Source organism: Notothenia coriiceps, unplaced genomic scaffold (genome assembly GCF_000735185.1).
Source record: "Notothenia coriiceps isolate Sejong01 unplaced genomic scaffold, NC01 NC01_scaffold00015798, whole genome shotgun sequence".
Taxonomy (NCBI): Eukaryota; Metazoa; Chordata; class Actinopteri; order Perciformes; family Nototheniidae; genus Notothenia; species Notothenia coriiceps.
In genome coordinates, this window is record NW_011348499.1 from 143,899 (window position 1) to 161,016 (window position 17,118).

At 40.4% G+C, this 17,118-nt stretch overlaps 1 protein-coding gene across 1 annotated transcript in view; it reads left to right on the forward strand.

Annotated features, from left to right (window-relative positions):
• The window catches only part of arhgap10 (Rho GTPase activating protein 10), a 58,830-nt gene that overhangs the window by 20,980 nt on the left and 20,732 nt on the right, over positions 1-17,118 (forward strand). Inside the window, exons 4-17 of the mRNA XM_010775546.1 lie at positions 2,478-2,573; positions 2,860-2,921; positions 4,222-4,293; positions 4,516-4,617; positions 6,613-6,723; positions 6,909-7,013; positions 7,641-7,770; positions 8,399-8,505; positions 8,669-8,763; positions 9,728-9,809; positions 10,344-10,386; positions 10,487-10,555; positions 11,019-11,093; positions 14,973-15,057. Coding sequence (XP_010773848.1) covers positions 2,478-2,573; positions 2,860-2,921; positions 4,222-4,293; positions 4,516-4,617; positions 6,613-6,723; positions 6,909-7,013; positions 7,641-7,770; positions 8,399-8,505; positions 8,669-8,763; positions 9,728-9,809; positions 10,344-10,386; positions 10,487-10,555; positions 11,019-11,093; positions 14,973-15,057 — 1,234 coding nt within the window. The remainder of the gene's footprint in view (positions 1-2,477; positions 2,574-2,859; positions 2,922-4,221; positions 4,294-4,515; positions 4,618-6,612; positions 6,724-6,908; positions 7,014-7,640; positions 7,771-8,398; positions 8,506-8,668; positions 8,764-9,727; positions 9,810-10,343; positions 10,387-10,486; positions 10,556-11,018; positions 11,094-14,972; positions 15,058-17,118) is intronic.

Consider the following 17,118-nt stretch of genomic DNA (forward strand, 5'->3'; position numbering starts at 1 on the left):
AACTGCGGTATGTCTCTCCCAGTTTACACATTGTTTGATTGGCTAGCGCTTGTACTGTCAGATTTGCATAAACGGGATTTGATTGGCTGACGCTTCCACCTCAGCTTCAAAAGTTGCACATTGCTCAACTTTTAAATCCTGAAATCCTGGAAATCTTCGCTTTGCTTCCCCACAATGCAGTTCGGTGAAAAGCGAGGGAAAGTGAATGGGCAGAAGCGTTAGAAGATTTTTTTAACGCTGCTGTGTAGACGGGCCGTTACGGCTCCTACACACGGCTGCGTGCGTTGTCGGTTGCCGCGGGGGGGGGGCTGAAACTCGACCAACAACCAATCACATGAATCTCCCGCCCCAGACACACAAGCATGCGGTTTGATTGGCTAGAGCTTGTACTGGAATATGATTCGATTGGCTGACACCTCCGTCGAGGCGTCAAAAGTAGAACATTGCTCTACTTTTGCAGCGAGCACCGCGAGAGAAGCTACGCTTTGCTCCCACAATGCAGTTCGTCGAATCGTGACGTCACCACATTCAAAGTGAATGGGCAGAAACGTTGAAGCGGCAACGCACGCCGCCGTGTGTAGGGGCCGTTACTGTTTGAAATGAAGTGTTGAGACAGAAGCTTTGCCCTTTGTGCCAGGCTCAGGCAGACCTTTTCCAACAACACCTCTCACATGTTTGGGCTTTGCACCCTGCTATAGCTTTAATCCATAGCATGTGTACACACACTGCTCAGAGAACCCGGAGTGGGGTAGACATGGATAGAAATAAACAGGGCAAATAAAACAAACGTTGTAATTACATTTTATTGTAATCTTTATTTAAAAAAAGCCCACATTTGCAAAGGTCGAGAGTAATTGTTAAGTTATTGAAAATACAGGGCTTTTTCTATAAAATATCGGAATATATTGGATGGCCTCTGCAGCATTAAGCTAAGCCTGACTTCTAAGTCACAGAGGCTCATGTATGGCCTTGTGGCCCAATATGCATAGCTGCAACATTCCACTTTAAATCCAGTCCGGGACCTTTGTTTGTGAACAGAAAATCTATATAGTTTACCAATGGGTTGATCATTTTTTTAAAGGATTTCTCCAACAATGAGGGAACAAACTAATGTATTTTCCTCTGTTGCAAAACTGTTCTGGTTTTATATGAAGCAGTTTGATAAAATCACTCCTGAAAGTAATGACAGCTATTTCTCATTAATGTAACCCTTTTTCTTATACTGGAAAGACCATGTAGATTATTTAATAAAATGACTGTATAAAATATGATCTCATTAGTTGCAGCTCTACATTCCAGCCAGCTGTGGAGTGACTCTAGCAGATACAGATGTGTGCAGAGCTCTTTTCAGTTTTATAGCCCAGTTTAATTGTTCCCAATAGAGCCCTAGCTATCTGCCAAATCCAATGACACTGCTCCTCAGTATACTGCACAGCTCCAGTCTTAAAATACCCCTGCCAAATTCTGTCATGCTTCCCTAGGGGACGGCCGTGGGTCAGAGATCCCACCTCAGGGAATCTCTTCACTGTTTGGAAATAGACTTTTGCTGTGTATGCAAGGGCTGTAGAGGACGCTGGACTTAAATATCATTTCTTTTTTCAAAATCTGAAATAGTTTTAATGCAGATCCAGGGGATAATTCAGGGTTAGCTTACATGAGTGAGCGCACACCTCAGAGAGAAGATCAGGGTCTTTCCAGAAGGTTTAGGCCTGTTTTGTTATGAAATCCTCTCTTCTGCCTCATTACATCTGGCATGAGGAGCTAATCAGCAAAGATGCTGGTTAGTTACTGCTTTTGTTTCTTTCATTTGATAAAAGCTGTGCTATACATTTCAATATCAGGTTTACTTATGCTAAGATGGCAATTTGTTTTTTGTTTGTCATCTGTGCTGTAGAAACACATCTAAATCAATATCTGAAAATAGTTTGTGGTATTAACCAAGTACGAATATACTTTAGTGGTTTTAGTAAAAGACCATACTTACCTGTGTTGCTAATGCTTGTTTAAGGAAGGACTAAGCGGTGACTGATATAACAGTACATTACATTAGTGTTATATCAGCGGGACAAGACAAACATACTATATATAAACAACATACATTGAAATGAATTGCTTATATTTAGCAACCCAAAGGTATACCATCAACTTTTCTCTGAGGCTATCAAGCATCCTACTATTTATCTTCTGATTATTTGTGTTAGCTATGACTGGCAAACAGATGATTCAATATACTTTGCTCTCTTTTGGCATGTGCTAACTTGTGGTACCTGCCCTCCGAGTTTGACATCCTGTTCGTCCGACTGCTGACAAACAGGATGTTTGCAAAGTGGTTAACTTTGTGTGAAGCATCAGACATCCTTTTCTCGATTGCTTATGTTTTTTTATTTTTTTTGTTAAGAACATTTAGAAAAAATATATTTAGCATTCTGCATCCTTTTAAATGCAATGATTGTAATGTTTTTTCTATTTTCTTGCAGAGCTTGGGATGGCACAGCGAAAGTTCGCGCAGAACCTGGGAGAGTTTCAGTTTGAATATATTGGCGATGCAAAGACGGATGATGAGAAGTGTATCGGTAAGTGTGGTTTCACCGCCTCGCATGATGGAAACTAACCACTAGGCTTTGCCACCACTGTGCAGACTTGCCCTCTAAATGTTTATTTACAGTTCTTTCTCCAGCAGCAAATTAAGAGCAGTTTTTGATGTGCACCTGTGTTGGGAACAGCTGTTAATCATAATGTATTTTAAGGTGTGTGTGTGTGTGTGTGTGTGTGTGTGTGTGTGTGTGTGTGTGTGTGTGTGTGAATGAGTCATGCAAAATAACTGTATTTATTACGATGATTGATTTTTTTCTTCTTCAGATGAATCTTTGCAAGAGTTCTCCTCATTCCTCAAGAACCTCGAAGACCAAAGAGAGCTGATGGTGAGAGCAACCAGTTTGAACCTGCTTGAAAGCCAGTGGAAATACCTGTGTGTCTGTGGTGTATTGCACATGGATTGTTTAACCTTGTCTGCTTGCAGTGTGTGCATTGCCAACCAGCCTACACATGTTACTGCCCATATTTGGAACTTGCATCTATTAATGTCTGCCTCTGTCATCTGCCAGAGATCCAGACAGATACTCATAATATAATTTCCTCCAATGTCCAATACAGCCCAATCATCAAGCAGGCAGCACATATCCGTTCCCTTGAGAGCGTATAAGTATTATGGATAGTGTTCAAGCAGTTCCTCCCTTTGTGCCTGTCTAAAGGTCACTGTCACACAGCCTGGGAGTGGCTGCAGAAAGAACAGAATCCACTTGTCCGCTACAATATAGCCCATTAAGACACACCACCATAAAAACAGCTCCTGCATCGAGAGCGTCGTCAAGGTTGATAATTTGTAAACCACTGAAATCACACAAGCAATATGGAGGAAGTTACAGATTTATTAAAGGAAGCCTGGTTTTAATGGTGACGAATCCAACCCTGAAGTGTTTTGTAAGTGTCGCTATGACAATTCTGTGATAAAAGACATGATGCACCCTCTTGTGTTGTGATTTATTTGTGATCTGTAGATGTTATGTAATACACTTGTAAAAGCTCCTCATTTGAAGATTCCTTAGTAGTTTGATGGCAAGAGATAGTGTTGAATACTTTCTTAAGAAATACATTCCTCTTCTTCTGACAGAAATAAACAATTGAGTGTTTGCTACTTTCCATGAGCAGCCCTTGTGTTGTAATGTCTGTCTGTAGAGTCTGAGGTTAGGGCCCATCATCAGAAGCCGACTGAGATGACTGTTGTAGCGCCTGGCTCAGATCATAAATGGTAAACACCCTGCTCAGCATAGTGGGATGACATCACAGTGCACAGTTAGGAAAGGTAGGATGGCTGTGCAGGCACAGACATGTCTTACAGCCAGCATAGCAGAAGCACTGGAGGGATGAGGAAGAATCCATTCATTTCATTACTGGAAGAAAAAAATCTATTATTAAAAATAGTTATTAGGGTTGTCACAATTCCCTAATACACTATTGGATTTGACTTTTGGTTTAAAATAACTTTTAAATTGTCACTCCATCAAACAACCAATAATGATGTCATTTAGTACCAGCCATTCTTTACTAGTGTCAAAACAAGCTGGAAAAACCTTTGTGTCACACAGTATGAAATATCAATGGGGGTTTTCATTGACTTGCGCTATAATGAAGGCTTCATTATGTTCTCCGTTCCTTGTTTAGATGAGAAACATCACAGAAACCTTAATGAAACCCCTGGAGAAGTTCAGGAAAGACCATCTTGGTGTAGTAAGGGTAATGTATGATGTTTATTTGTTCCCAACATGTGTGGTTTAGCTCTTAGTTGATCCATTTGTTTGCTTGGTGTACCCTAATGATTCTTAACAAATCCATATTTTACAGTTGGGTGGCAATAGCAGATTAATTGTACCAATAACAGTTTTGACTCCTTTGTCCTCAACATTAATCAAGTTTTTTTGTTTTCCCTTTCTGCTTTTACTCCACTATCTTTCTAAGGCGGAAAGAAAGAGGTATGAGAAAGAAACGGAGAAGTACTACAGCTCTCTGGAAAAGCTTCTGAATATGTCGGCAAAGAAGAAAGAGCCCCAGCTACAAGAGGTATTTATCCTTGCCTAAACTATCCAACACATACATGTGACATGCAGAAAACCAATTCATTATGAGGGCAAAAGAGACAAAACAGTACTTTTGTTTAGTTTGAAAGTCCCTGTTTTTAATTTCGGCCTCTGGTGCCATGGGGGAAGTGCCTCGCTGCAAAGCCTTCTGGACCATGTGGGTTTCCACTAACATGCCTTGCAGCAACACTTTTCCTGGCTTGTATCAAAAGGAAATGTGTGCTCACACAGCTGTACTGCCAAGGTCAAACTTGATTGCTGTAGCTTAGGGAACAATCCATGCTACAGTACCATGACATGGACATTTTATATGTGGAGGATTTAGCAACCTGCACTAAACTATGTTTTTTTTCCATCTTGTCTTTGCCATGCCATGTAGCCATTTAAGGCTTACAGTACCCATATGTTGTATACACAAGCAGTGAGGACACTTGAAGTGGTTGACGTCATGACTGCTGGCTGTTCTGTTCTCTGTGACTCCTGTGGAACACCAACACTGATTTCTATCCGACTTGAATAAATAGACCCTGTGATTTGTTCCTGGCCACAACACTGCCACAGTTTTAAATGCAACTCGATAAACAGAAGCATATATTATGTAAGTCAGTATGTTAACTTAGGCCTGTCATGCTAATTACATTATTGACATATTATGTAATATATTGACTGACCTTAATAATTGCTGCTGTCCCCGATGTTGCCTGTTGTGTTTACATACTGTACGTTTTTGTCTACATAAGAATGTCACCAACATTGTAGCCAACACGAGGATAGTGTCACACAAGTAAAAGACCATTTCATTTACGGTTTAATAAATCTTTTATTTATAATTTCACACAAATTCGTAATATTCTTCAAATGTGAAAGTGTTGACTTGCATTATTGGCGACTATAGTACCATAACGTGAACTTAGTAGTTGACTTTAAGTTTGAGAGGATATCAGCCAGTTATTCTGCTGTAGTAAGAAGGTTTATTACGTATTAAAGTTGCTTTCGTTGTGTTACATTACAAATCTTGGTATACCTTAATAAAGTATCCATTTATAAATGCTATATTGTATTCCTTCTATATTCAAGCATTGCTACTCAGCAGTTCTTTGATGTTCACTGTACTTCTGGGATGGCACAGTAGTTTGCGTTGTGCTCTCACAGCAAAAAGTAAACAAATCTCCCCCGCCCCCGTCCTGCCCCCGTCTGGGTGCTCTGGGTGCTTCCCACAGTGCAAAGAAAGGCAGGTTGCTGTAGATTAACTAGCAACTCTAAATTGCCCCATGGTTACAGTTGACTGTGTCCTCTGTCTATACACGTCAGTTCAGCAGAGGGAACTTCTTTTGTTGCACTTTCGTTAGTATTCTTGAGGAATTTTTTGAGTATGTTGTTTTGCTTTTATAGTTTTTGGGGTATTTCAGTATATACTATTTTCATCAGATTCAAAAGTATAAGGACAGAGGGTGTTGTATGTTGAAAAGATTATGCAACCCTCTGAGACAAACCTGTTATTTTGAGCTATATATAGAACAATGTTTTGAATATTTGGTAGAGCACTAACCAACCAACCAACCAACCAACCAACCAACTAACCAACCAACCAACCAACCAACCATAATATCCCCTTAGCAAGAATTTGACCAGGTAAAAGTCTCATTAGGATGAAAATGCAGCACAACATTAAACAAAAACAATGCAAACAAGCATATACAACTTTCACTTCAACTTTTCATTTCAATCTGAATCAAAAATCAACATATTGAGTTACTATGAAATACCAAAAAAAAATAGTTATAATGAATAAAACTGTTTATAATTGTTTAAACAATTTCAGTGAAAGATTTATGACAGCTCACATTAGAACAAACAGCGTAGTGCCATAACAGGGCGAAACCTCAAATGACACTGTGTCGCAGTGATCACAATGTTTCTTCTTTGCTTCCATGCGTCCCTCTGTAATCATCACTGTGTGTGTTCTCCACCTCCACAGGCAGACCTCCAGGTGGAAAACGTGAGGCTGCACTTTCAGGAGGAGTCACTGGAATATGTGTGCAAACTGCAGGAGATCCAGGAGAGGAAGAAGTTTGAGTGTGTGGAGCCGGTGAGTGACGCAGCTCGGTGTCAGCACTGACGTGGCTTGTCTTTTTCAGTTTAATGAAAGCGAAGGGCAGTATAGGATATGTCACATGGGGTTAGAAGTGATTTTGATATGAGTTTCTCTTTCACTTGCTGACTCTTTGGATTAACATCTCTTATCATTTGTTCCCTGTGTTGTGATCTTTCTAGATGCTGGCCTTCTTTCAGACAGTCTTCACCTTCTATCATCAGGGCTTCGAGCTCGCCAAGGACTTTGACCATTATAAAAGAGCTCTGCAGATCAATATTCAGAATGTAAGAAGGTTATATCTGTACTTTGGGCAGGATGAGACAATGACAACAATTGCCTCTATATGTGATTTACCTTACGAATAGAAAACATGTTGAGCGTTATACGATTCGGAGGGAAAATTGAACAATCTTACCTCAAGGGCAGAGAGGGCCCATGTAATAAAACCTTCATAACAGTTTATAAAGTTCCCATGGTACTTAAAAAATCATTCCTACCTAACATTAACAACACAGCTCCAAACAGAGCGTCATGGACCTTTGGACTTCTCTCTCTGTCTATCCGTCAGATACAAGTCCAGAATGTACTTTCCTTTTCGTCTCCATTTTGGCCCCCAACTCCTGAGAAAAGATTCTGATACCACATCATGTTTTACCTTTTTTCAACCGCCTGTTCACTACCTACCTCCATCGGTTTGGTTTCTCTTATGCAGTGCCATATCTCGGTTTCATTCTTAGATTCAGATAGCTTCCAAGCACTCAGCTGATTTCATGGAAATAAAAGGGGTTTCCAAGGGAAGCTCATAAGTTTTGGTTTGCAGCGACCTCTCATTAGCAAGGTCGTCCTACCTAACCGCTGAGCATCAGGAAGTGACTTCCTGGAGCATGTGTTTGCTTCCTCTCCCCCCCCAGACGAGGAGTCGATTTGAGGGCGCGCGGTCAGAGGTGTACGAGCTGATGAAGAGGATAAAGGACGCACCTCAGGATTACAGGCAGACCAGCGCTATCAGCTTCGAAGGCTACCTCTATGTTCAGGAAAAACGTAAGACCTTTTTATAGTTCTCATGTATTCTAATATTGGGAGTCATATTACGCCCATTCATAACACACACTCTACTGCAAGGAAATAAAGTCAAGGCACATGACAAACTCTCCAAAAATACACCGCCCTATGTCAGGGTCCAAAGGGGATTTTGAAAAACACAACTTGTTTTTTGTACTTACTGTATGTTGTTATTCACGTTATCTAAGGTGTTCTTGTGTGCAATTCTGGACTGAAAAGTTATGTTCTTTCATTCCCAATATGAATAAAACATCCATGTTGAAATGCAAATCTAAACAGCGTCATGCAGTCTGATGCATCTGCAGAATATTCCTAAAAAAACAGACCATGTAAAAGAGTTGTTATTTTGTTCATTGTTCAATCAATCTGCAGGTAATTCACTTTTTTAAACCATTATTTGTTTGGTCCATGTAAAGCACCACATATTGTCCAAGTCCAAGATAATGTCTAAAACACAAAAAACATTCAGTTAAATTTGATATAGTGAGAAAAGAAGGGAATATATATGCGGTATTTGAGAGGCTGGAAACAACATCGTTTTGCATGAAATTGTACTTTAACGTCACAGCTCAAGTTGAATGTCTGTTTCGCATCCTTTTTTCCCCAGGACCACCTCCCTTTGGCTCAAGTTGGGTGAAGCGTTACTCCACGTTTGTCAAAAAGCAGAAGATCCTGCACATGGTGACCTTTGACCACAGATCTGGTGGCAAGATTGTGAGTAGTCATAGAACAAATAGAATCTTGGGTTATCAATAGCAAACTATTTCTATCATATCTCGGCCACTTTGCCATGTTTGATTTTTCAAATGCTGTGCTATCTTTATTACTTTGTTATTACAACATTCTGTACAGTAAAGTTTGGTCTTTTTGTTTTCAGGGTGAGACTGAGTCCGTCACGCTTAAATCCTGTCTCCGCAAAACGACAGACGTGTTGGACAGGAGGTTCTGCTTAGAACTCGACATAACAGACCGGTACGTCGCCACCTGAAACACTGTTTTCAAATAAACACTGTATTTGTATTATGCTTGTAGTTACAGTTATTAATTTGTCCATGTCTAAATGTCACATTTCGTTTTTGAAAGTTTCTCTTGGATGACTCTTTAATATCAGTTTATTATTATATATATATCATTATTATTATTATTATTATTATTAATGAATTAATAACTAATATCTCCAAACAAGAATGCTATCCCTGAGGGGATATTGTTATTGTTATATTGTTGCCCCGGGTGGGTGGGGGTGGGTAGGTGGGTGGGATGTAGGATAGAGGGATGGGATTGAATTAATCCAAAATGTTGTGCAACCTGAATTGTCTTCTGTACTGTGTTGTAAATCGAAGATTTTGCAATAAAAAATGTATGATAAAAAAAAAAAAATATCAGTGAAAACAACAAAAACCCATGTGCCTTGTCCAAAGAGCACATATATGATCTGATATTCCACATTAACAGTCTTGCTAAAGATCTTAGCTCCTCACACTCGCTGTTTCAGTTACTGCTAAGTGAGTTGGATTGCAGAGGGTAGGAGAGCAGGATTTGTGTCGGAGGGCTGCCCACACACACTTAGCTTGGAGGATTTGTCACACCCTGCTGTGCCCTACAGGAATAGACCCCTAAGTTTGTCTTAACTTAACTCTACCCTGCCCTTTTTCTGTTGTATAAATAGAAAAGCAATACCCCACATTTAGTATGGAAACACGAGTCCTCACATTCATTCTGATTGAGATGAGAAACCTGATATCCGCCTGGTCCCATGTCTCATAAACCAGCTTGGATGACTAATAGGGATCACATTTGTTGCTGCACTTCAAAGGTGCATGTGTCCTAAACTAATTTGATCATTTTTGATATTGACACTGTCATCCCCTAACGCCTTACTGTACTGTTCCTCCCAGGCTTTGTCTAATGTTAATGTGGTGTGGTGTTTTTACAGGCCCGGCACTGTGCTAACAGTACAGGCTCTGTCAGAGGATGACCACAAGTTTTGGATGGAGGCCATGGGTGGCAAGGAACCTGTGAGTCAGCTGCCTGCACTCTGTCATCATCTACCACTCACACTCTACTCATGTAGCCTCACTGTATTCGGTTTCACTGCCGTCTTTTTACTTCAATACACTTCCATATACCTGCAATTCCCTGCCTTACACAAGGTCTGAGCATACTTGATGTTGCAAATGTATTATCTTTTCAATTTACACACGGCATCTATTGCACGTCTGTCCGTCCTGGGAGAGGGATCCCTCCTCTGTTGCTCTCCCTGAGGTTTCTCCCATGTTCCCCTCATTAAACTGTGGGGTTTTTCTCTGGAAGTTTTTCCTTGTACGATGTGAGGGTCTAAGGACAGAGGGTGTCGTATTGTCATACTGATATTCTGTACAAACTGTGAAGTCCACTGAGACAAATGTAACATTTGTGATATTGGGCTATATAAATAAACATTGATTGATTGATTGATTTGATTGATCAACTTGAAATAGTCATGATGATGATGATGATGATGATGATGATGATGATGATGATGATGATGATGATGTTATTTTCTTTTACAGTTTGGACACTATCTTGGGAGGACTTATTCCAAAGAAAGAGGAAGTAAGACATCTAGTTGTACTAGACTTTGTATCTGTAAACGCATATTAGTAATTCTCTTAACAGTTGTTGGTTTTTGTTTTTGTTTGTCTTCCTGCTGCAGTTGATGCCCAGCTGGACGAAGTGGGTTTGAGTTTTATGAAGAACTCTATCAGCGCCATAGAGACGAGAGGTGAGCTTCACATATGTATATAAAGAAAAGCTCAGTGTTAATTGGAGGATACTGTATATGACATGAGAATTGGTGCAGTATCGTTATCTGTCCACAAGGGGGCACACTTGCTCCAACATTGAAACAAGGCAGAGTGGCAGGTACTGCAGGAAGTGTCACTGCATATACTACTAATGCTTTCACTGCGTCGCACTGAAGTTCTTATTCAATTGCCTCAGTGTTCTCACGCTCATCTGACCTCTTTTCCATTGGGGTTTTACAAAAGTCACGCAACATTTCTTTATGCAAATGTTTATCTCACTGAATTTGATTGACATATTCTTATATCTGATATATTGTTTCCATAAACACAAACAGGGTTGTCGTTGTGTGTATGTATATCATATAATATTCTGTCCATTTTTCAACTTCATTAAGATGAGTGCTATACAAATAACGTTTTTTCTTTTGTATTATCTATCAGGTATTAATGACCAAGGCCTGTACAGAGTTGTTGGGGTGTCCTCCAAGGTCCAGAAGCTCCTCTCATTAATGATTGGTAAGTCAAATTATTGTCTTTTCTTTCTGCCTTTGAAATGTATTTTACATAGCTTGTACATTTGACTAAGCTCTTAACGGGAACTCTTCCCGTTAAGAGCTTAGTCAAATGTACAAGCTATACTGCACTTCCTCTGTGATGTTAGGTTGCTCGCAGTGAATTGAGTGTGTTGACATAATGGATGTGACTGTCGAGTCGATATTAAAAAATATACTTCCTGACAATCGGCCCATGACTCATCCCAACGTGTCCCTTTAAAGTGCAACAAGTGCTTGGGCTTATCTAAACTTTAATTAATTTAGTTGAATATCCCCCAGACAGGCAGACAGCACCCCTCCCGCCCTTTCTGGCTTTTGATCCATTAACACACCCCTAAAAACTGCCTCTAGCACACGTGGCTGGCTTAGTTATCAGTCCATTTTCTCATTTTCACTCGTCTTGAATCCCTTTCACTCAAGTCCTTTTTCTATCGAGCTTGTCCTCTGTCCTTTCTATTGCTCGCTGTCTGCTCTCTGGTTCCCTGCCGTCTCTACCAGACACCAGCTCACTTTCAGCTCTGTGTTCAGAATGACAACAAACTCAGGCAGCCGTCAGCCTGTCTCAGCTTCCTCTCCAAATCCAGCCCCACCACGTGCCGACTCATGCTGTGGACTCCATTAACACTCTGCTGCTGCACTCTTAAAAGTGTTTTAAAGCCAGAGTATAGTGAAATAAGTGTTCAGATCAGAATCAGAATCAGAAACAGGTTTATTGCCAGGTAGGTTCACACATACGAGGAATTTGACTTGATGTCATGGTGCAGACAAAAAATATAAAACAAGAAATCTAATATGAAACAAAAAATCTTTAAGGACACCGTAATAAAATATGGTTAAATAGCAATACAATAAAGCAGTCATTTACAAATAGAATGCTATGAATGAATTATAGGATATGAAACAAGAAATATGTGCAGTAAGCAGTATGCACATTGTGTTCGTCTGTGGGCTTGACATTCCACATAATATTGTGACTAAGGGGGAAAATACAGATAATACTTACACTTTAAATGTTTGCTTCACTGCCTGATTATTATATGGCCTGAAACACAACTTAGATGTTATCCATGAAATGACCGAGGTAGTACTACTTCTACAAAAACCAAAACGTTTGCTAACCTTTCATGCATTCAACTGTTCACAGTGAGTGGGTGCAGTGAGCTTTAAACCCTTAAGAAAGACTTTGGTCCTCCCACTCCTCCTCCTTTTCATCCCTCACCCACCGACATGGCCAGGGTCCAATCAGAGAGGACAGTGATAGAAAACAAGTTTCCCATCATATACAGTCAAATCAAAGAGAGCAGCACCTATTGAGTGTCAGGAAACAACATACCAGGAAGTACAAGTGGGCTGAGGCAAGGGAGTAAGGGTTGGATGGGATATGGCCATCACAGCTGCTGAGTAAGACGTCTTAGTTCTATAGATATACTTGCAGAGCGAGGCACATTTGAGGAAAGATGTGAGGAATGAACTAACTGTTCAATTCCACGTTCTCATAATTTAGACCGGTAATGAGTATACATTCATTTGTCCCAGAGTGCTGACCCAATGCCTAAAATGTGTATGCTGCTTTCTTCTTGTGTTAAACAACATTAATTCAAAACAAGATCTTGAAACCATGATTGATGACTCTTGTAACACAGTTTTCCACTCGCCCTATAGACCAGTGAGAGTCCAGAACCCACAAGAGGTTACAAAGCAAATCAGGTTATACTTAAACAAAATAACCTTGTACACCCCTTTGTCAATCGAATGTAGTGGCTCTGCACGTCCTCTCTTACAGGAGGAGTTAAAAGCTGGAGAGGGGAGGGACCCGATATTATTTTGACTTCAGACAGTATTTTCTGAAAGACATTAATACTGTTGCACTTGCCGCTGCTAACATTAAGCTTACAGAAATAGTTACATATATAATGTAATAAAGAAAAACTGGAGGAACAGAAATCCCTAATCACAGCTTGATGCGGGCGTCAATTTCAAAAACATTTAAAATCTATATTTGAAGCATACAGGCAGCTTGGTGGGCTATTTAAAAACAACAAGGAAATACATGTGGTCATTACCTACAGGAAGCAATCAGTGATTAAAGGAGAAGCAAGTAGGCATTCTCATCACTGCACCAACCTGTAAAAGCACATCCTTTTACCCGTTGACACCCACTTGTCATCTTTTTTAAACTGTTGGTACAATTCAACATGTCTACATCACACCTGTCACATATACATGCATTGTTGTGATTGATGACATTGCAGATATCTACACTTATTTATTTAATTGTTTTACCATCATTGCATGATATGATGTGATATGATGATATCTGGTATAGTTGGAAACAGTTTTTCAAGTCAACTCTGAGTTTTAAAAAGTGTGCAATGGTCCATCCATGTTCTCCTAGTTTACCAAACTCTTCCTGCATAATGGATCTGTATAGCAAAAATGTTTTTCGGCATCTAACTGTCTCATGGGAGCTGCAGTTCCAACTTTAGATGCTATGCTACAGCCACCACACAGTTATGTAATCCCCCAAGGGGCTTGATCTATGCCTAAGGTAAAATAACAAAGCATTGTATATTTGGACCTGCTTCTGCTTTATGGTCAGCACTGCCATAATCAATGCTACTCCATCTGCTGCTGCTGCCAAAAATGTTTCTGTGTGTCCTTGACCTACAAAATGTAAGCCTGTTTGTGCAAGAGCAGACTTCAGAGCCTGAGCAGACCCCATCCGTCTCCACACACACACACACACACACACACACACACACACACACACACACACACACACACACACACACTTTCATTTCAAAATGTGTCCATGTAGTGAGTAATGTTACTGAAAAGTTATNTATGGTCAGCACTGCCATAATCAATGCTACTCCATCTGCTGCTGCCAAAAATGTTTCTGTGTGTCCTTGACCTACAAAATGTAAGCCTGTTTGTGCAAGAGCAGACTTCAGAGCCTGAGCAGACCCCATCCGTCTCCACACACGCACGCACGCACGCACGCACGCACGCACGCACGCACGCACACACACACACACACACACACACACACACACACACACACACACACACACACACACACACACACACACACACACACACACACACACACACACACACACACACACACACACACACACACACACACACACACACACACACACACACACACACACACACACACACACACTTGCAGAGGCACCTTGGCTACAAACACTCCTTAAAAGCATTTGCTTCAGACGTTGATATTGGACAAGCCATTCTGTGGACAGAGAAGGTTGAGAAACACACAATCCTCCTGACTGACTAGAGTGCTTGAATGAAATAAAAATGTCCATGTCAAAGACCAGCTAACACCCACAAAGCTAAAGTCTGCGCGGTGACCTGAGCCCTGTACAGTACATGTGTCTGACTCACTGACACATTGCACTTCCACATCCTCTTTCATTCATCAGAGGTTACTTAAGGTGTCACTAAAGCCGCCTGAATGTTCAGCGCAACACGGCCCCAGAGTCTCCATGGAGCTGTAGAAGTAGTGAGGGATTAATTAAACTTGTAACGAGTGTAGAAACAGCAGCACCCTACAGAAGATGTGACTTTCTTCCATTTCCACTGAGGTTCGACTCTACGCCCAGGGCTGGAAGCGCTGCTTTAATCCTCACATGGCTAATTACAAGTAACATATTTATATTATATATTTTGGCTCTCTAGGCTGCCCACAAAACCACAAAGACTATTTCGCTGCTTTATGCAAAAACAACAGTTAGCTTCTGCTTTTGGTTGTCTCTTCGGGTAATGTCACTTTCCGTAAAAATCCGTTTCTTGATTGTGATTCATCCAGATGAGACGAACATTGACATGGATCTGTCCACCGGCGAGGACTGGGACGTGAAGACGATAACCAGTACACTGAAGCTTTATCTGAGGTAAGGATCTGTGTGAGGAAAGTTACACACACTCTCTAAATGTGAGCCGGCCGTCCTATGAAACTGAATATCCTTCATGTTTGGACTGTGTTAAATGATAAATGACATTTTTCAATATTTTCTGACTTTTTATGTTTTGCAATGCGATAAAATGTGAATTGATACTTGAAATACTCCTTAGTTGCAGCCCTAAAACTACACATTAGACATTGATATTGTTTATTTGCTAATACTTTCTGCTGGGATCATTTGAACTCTTGCTGTCACGCTAACTAAACTACACCTGTGCTCGATGCATAGATAATTCAGAGCTGTGTCTCTAAGCAAATCTACATCTGACCTGAGACGATCCCAGGGGTTAATGCTGGAATGTTTTCTTTCTATATCTTTCTTTCGATGAACGTGATGACTCTGTTCACTTGAATATGAAACATTTAATCCATTGTCGTCTCTGTCTTTTGTAAAATGAGTTAATTATGCAAAGTGCTTTTGCATAATTGACTCCTTGAGAGTCACATTGCTTACCGTGTGACTGTTCGGCTTTCACCAACTTCCTCTTGGTTGATAGTGTGGGGGAAGTTCAAAGATAAAAAATATAGCATGGTTTCAAGAAGCTGAGGCATTTTCTTTTAAATGCCATTTTGTTTTACAAATTGAGTTGACTTTTAGAGCCAAGATGTATTTTCTGTGTTGAAATGTACCTGTTTTCATTATGAACAGTCAACATACTCAAAGGAAGCTCCAGGACGTTACAGTAAAGTCAATCAACAGTTTTTAAACAATTCATGTTTAAGGCCCATCATCAATCAGTTCTGTCAGGCACCTATTGACATTCCTTTTGAATGACTACTTGTTTTGATTTACCTTCTCTTCAGCGTTCATAGTTAAATCATGGTCATTAAGTTACATTTACTATAAGATGTTAAGAATAGATGCACAGATTGAATTGGCAAATTGAGTAACAAAATATGAATTATGATCAAACAGCAGTATCAGCAGTTATTTATTAAGTTATTGTAAGTAATGTAATAGACATTGCTAAAACTAAATAATGATTAAATAAAGACCAACAACGACAATGCTCTTAACGTTTGTTTTCTTTATCTCTTATTTTTAACTAATGTTAACTAATTGCGATCATGAAATCACAAGTGTTTTTTTAATTATATTTTAGGTGAGTATTATCTAAGATAAGGTTGTGTTGTAATTGGCTCATTCTAAGCTCTGCACTATAGAGTGGCCCTATTATGCTAATGTTCAGGTCATCATTGTATGTTGTGCCTCTGCTTCGACACTTTAATGTTCAAAAAGCTCTTTATTTTCCTCATACTGCCTGCCTGTGCTGCAGCACCTCTGTTACCCCTGAAACCAGAGCCCAGCCTGCTCTGATTGGTTAGCTTAGAGATGTCCCGCCCCTTGGCCTTTCACGTTCAATGTGTTGGAGGCCTAGCCAATAGAAGTGAGAGGGTTATATGGTGATTTAATTATGTTACGGAAGTAAACAAAGAAGTCCAATGGAGGCGTTTCAGGCAGGGGAACTTTGATCCTTTGCAATTCCAGGCACAAAAACCTATATAACAAACAACAGGAAAGGGAAAACCCCAAAAACTAAAATGTTTAAATCACAGTCTTCTCTTGTTATAACTTCAAAATTAAAGTAGAGCTTTCCTGTGTCAAGCCAGCAATGCTCACTGCTACATGTTCAGTGTTTAGGCTTACATATCCATATTGTTATGTTATATTAAACCCTGCTGAGTGTATCTCGGACTTGTCTTTAACATTGTGTCTGGCCTGCTGTAATAACGCAGGGTCAATCTCCTCAGTTTCCTCTGAGGCTAAGTACCTTTGGCCAGTGGCCAGCTGCCGTGTGGAAGTACCTTCAGATGAACTTGGTTATCTCAACGTGTGCACCATCTAATTCCATCCCCTGGCCCGGCCACATTAATCATTGCTGTGTGCAGACCCTATAAAACAGTGTGCCGGCTATTTCTGTCCCCCCTCGCTCACTTCAACTCTCACTTCTCCATCCAACCCCCCCACCCCCCACCCTTCTCTCTGCCT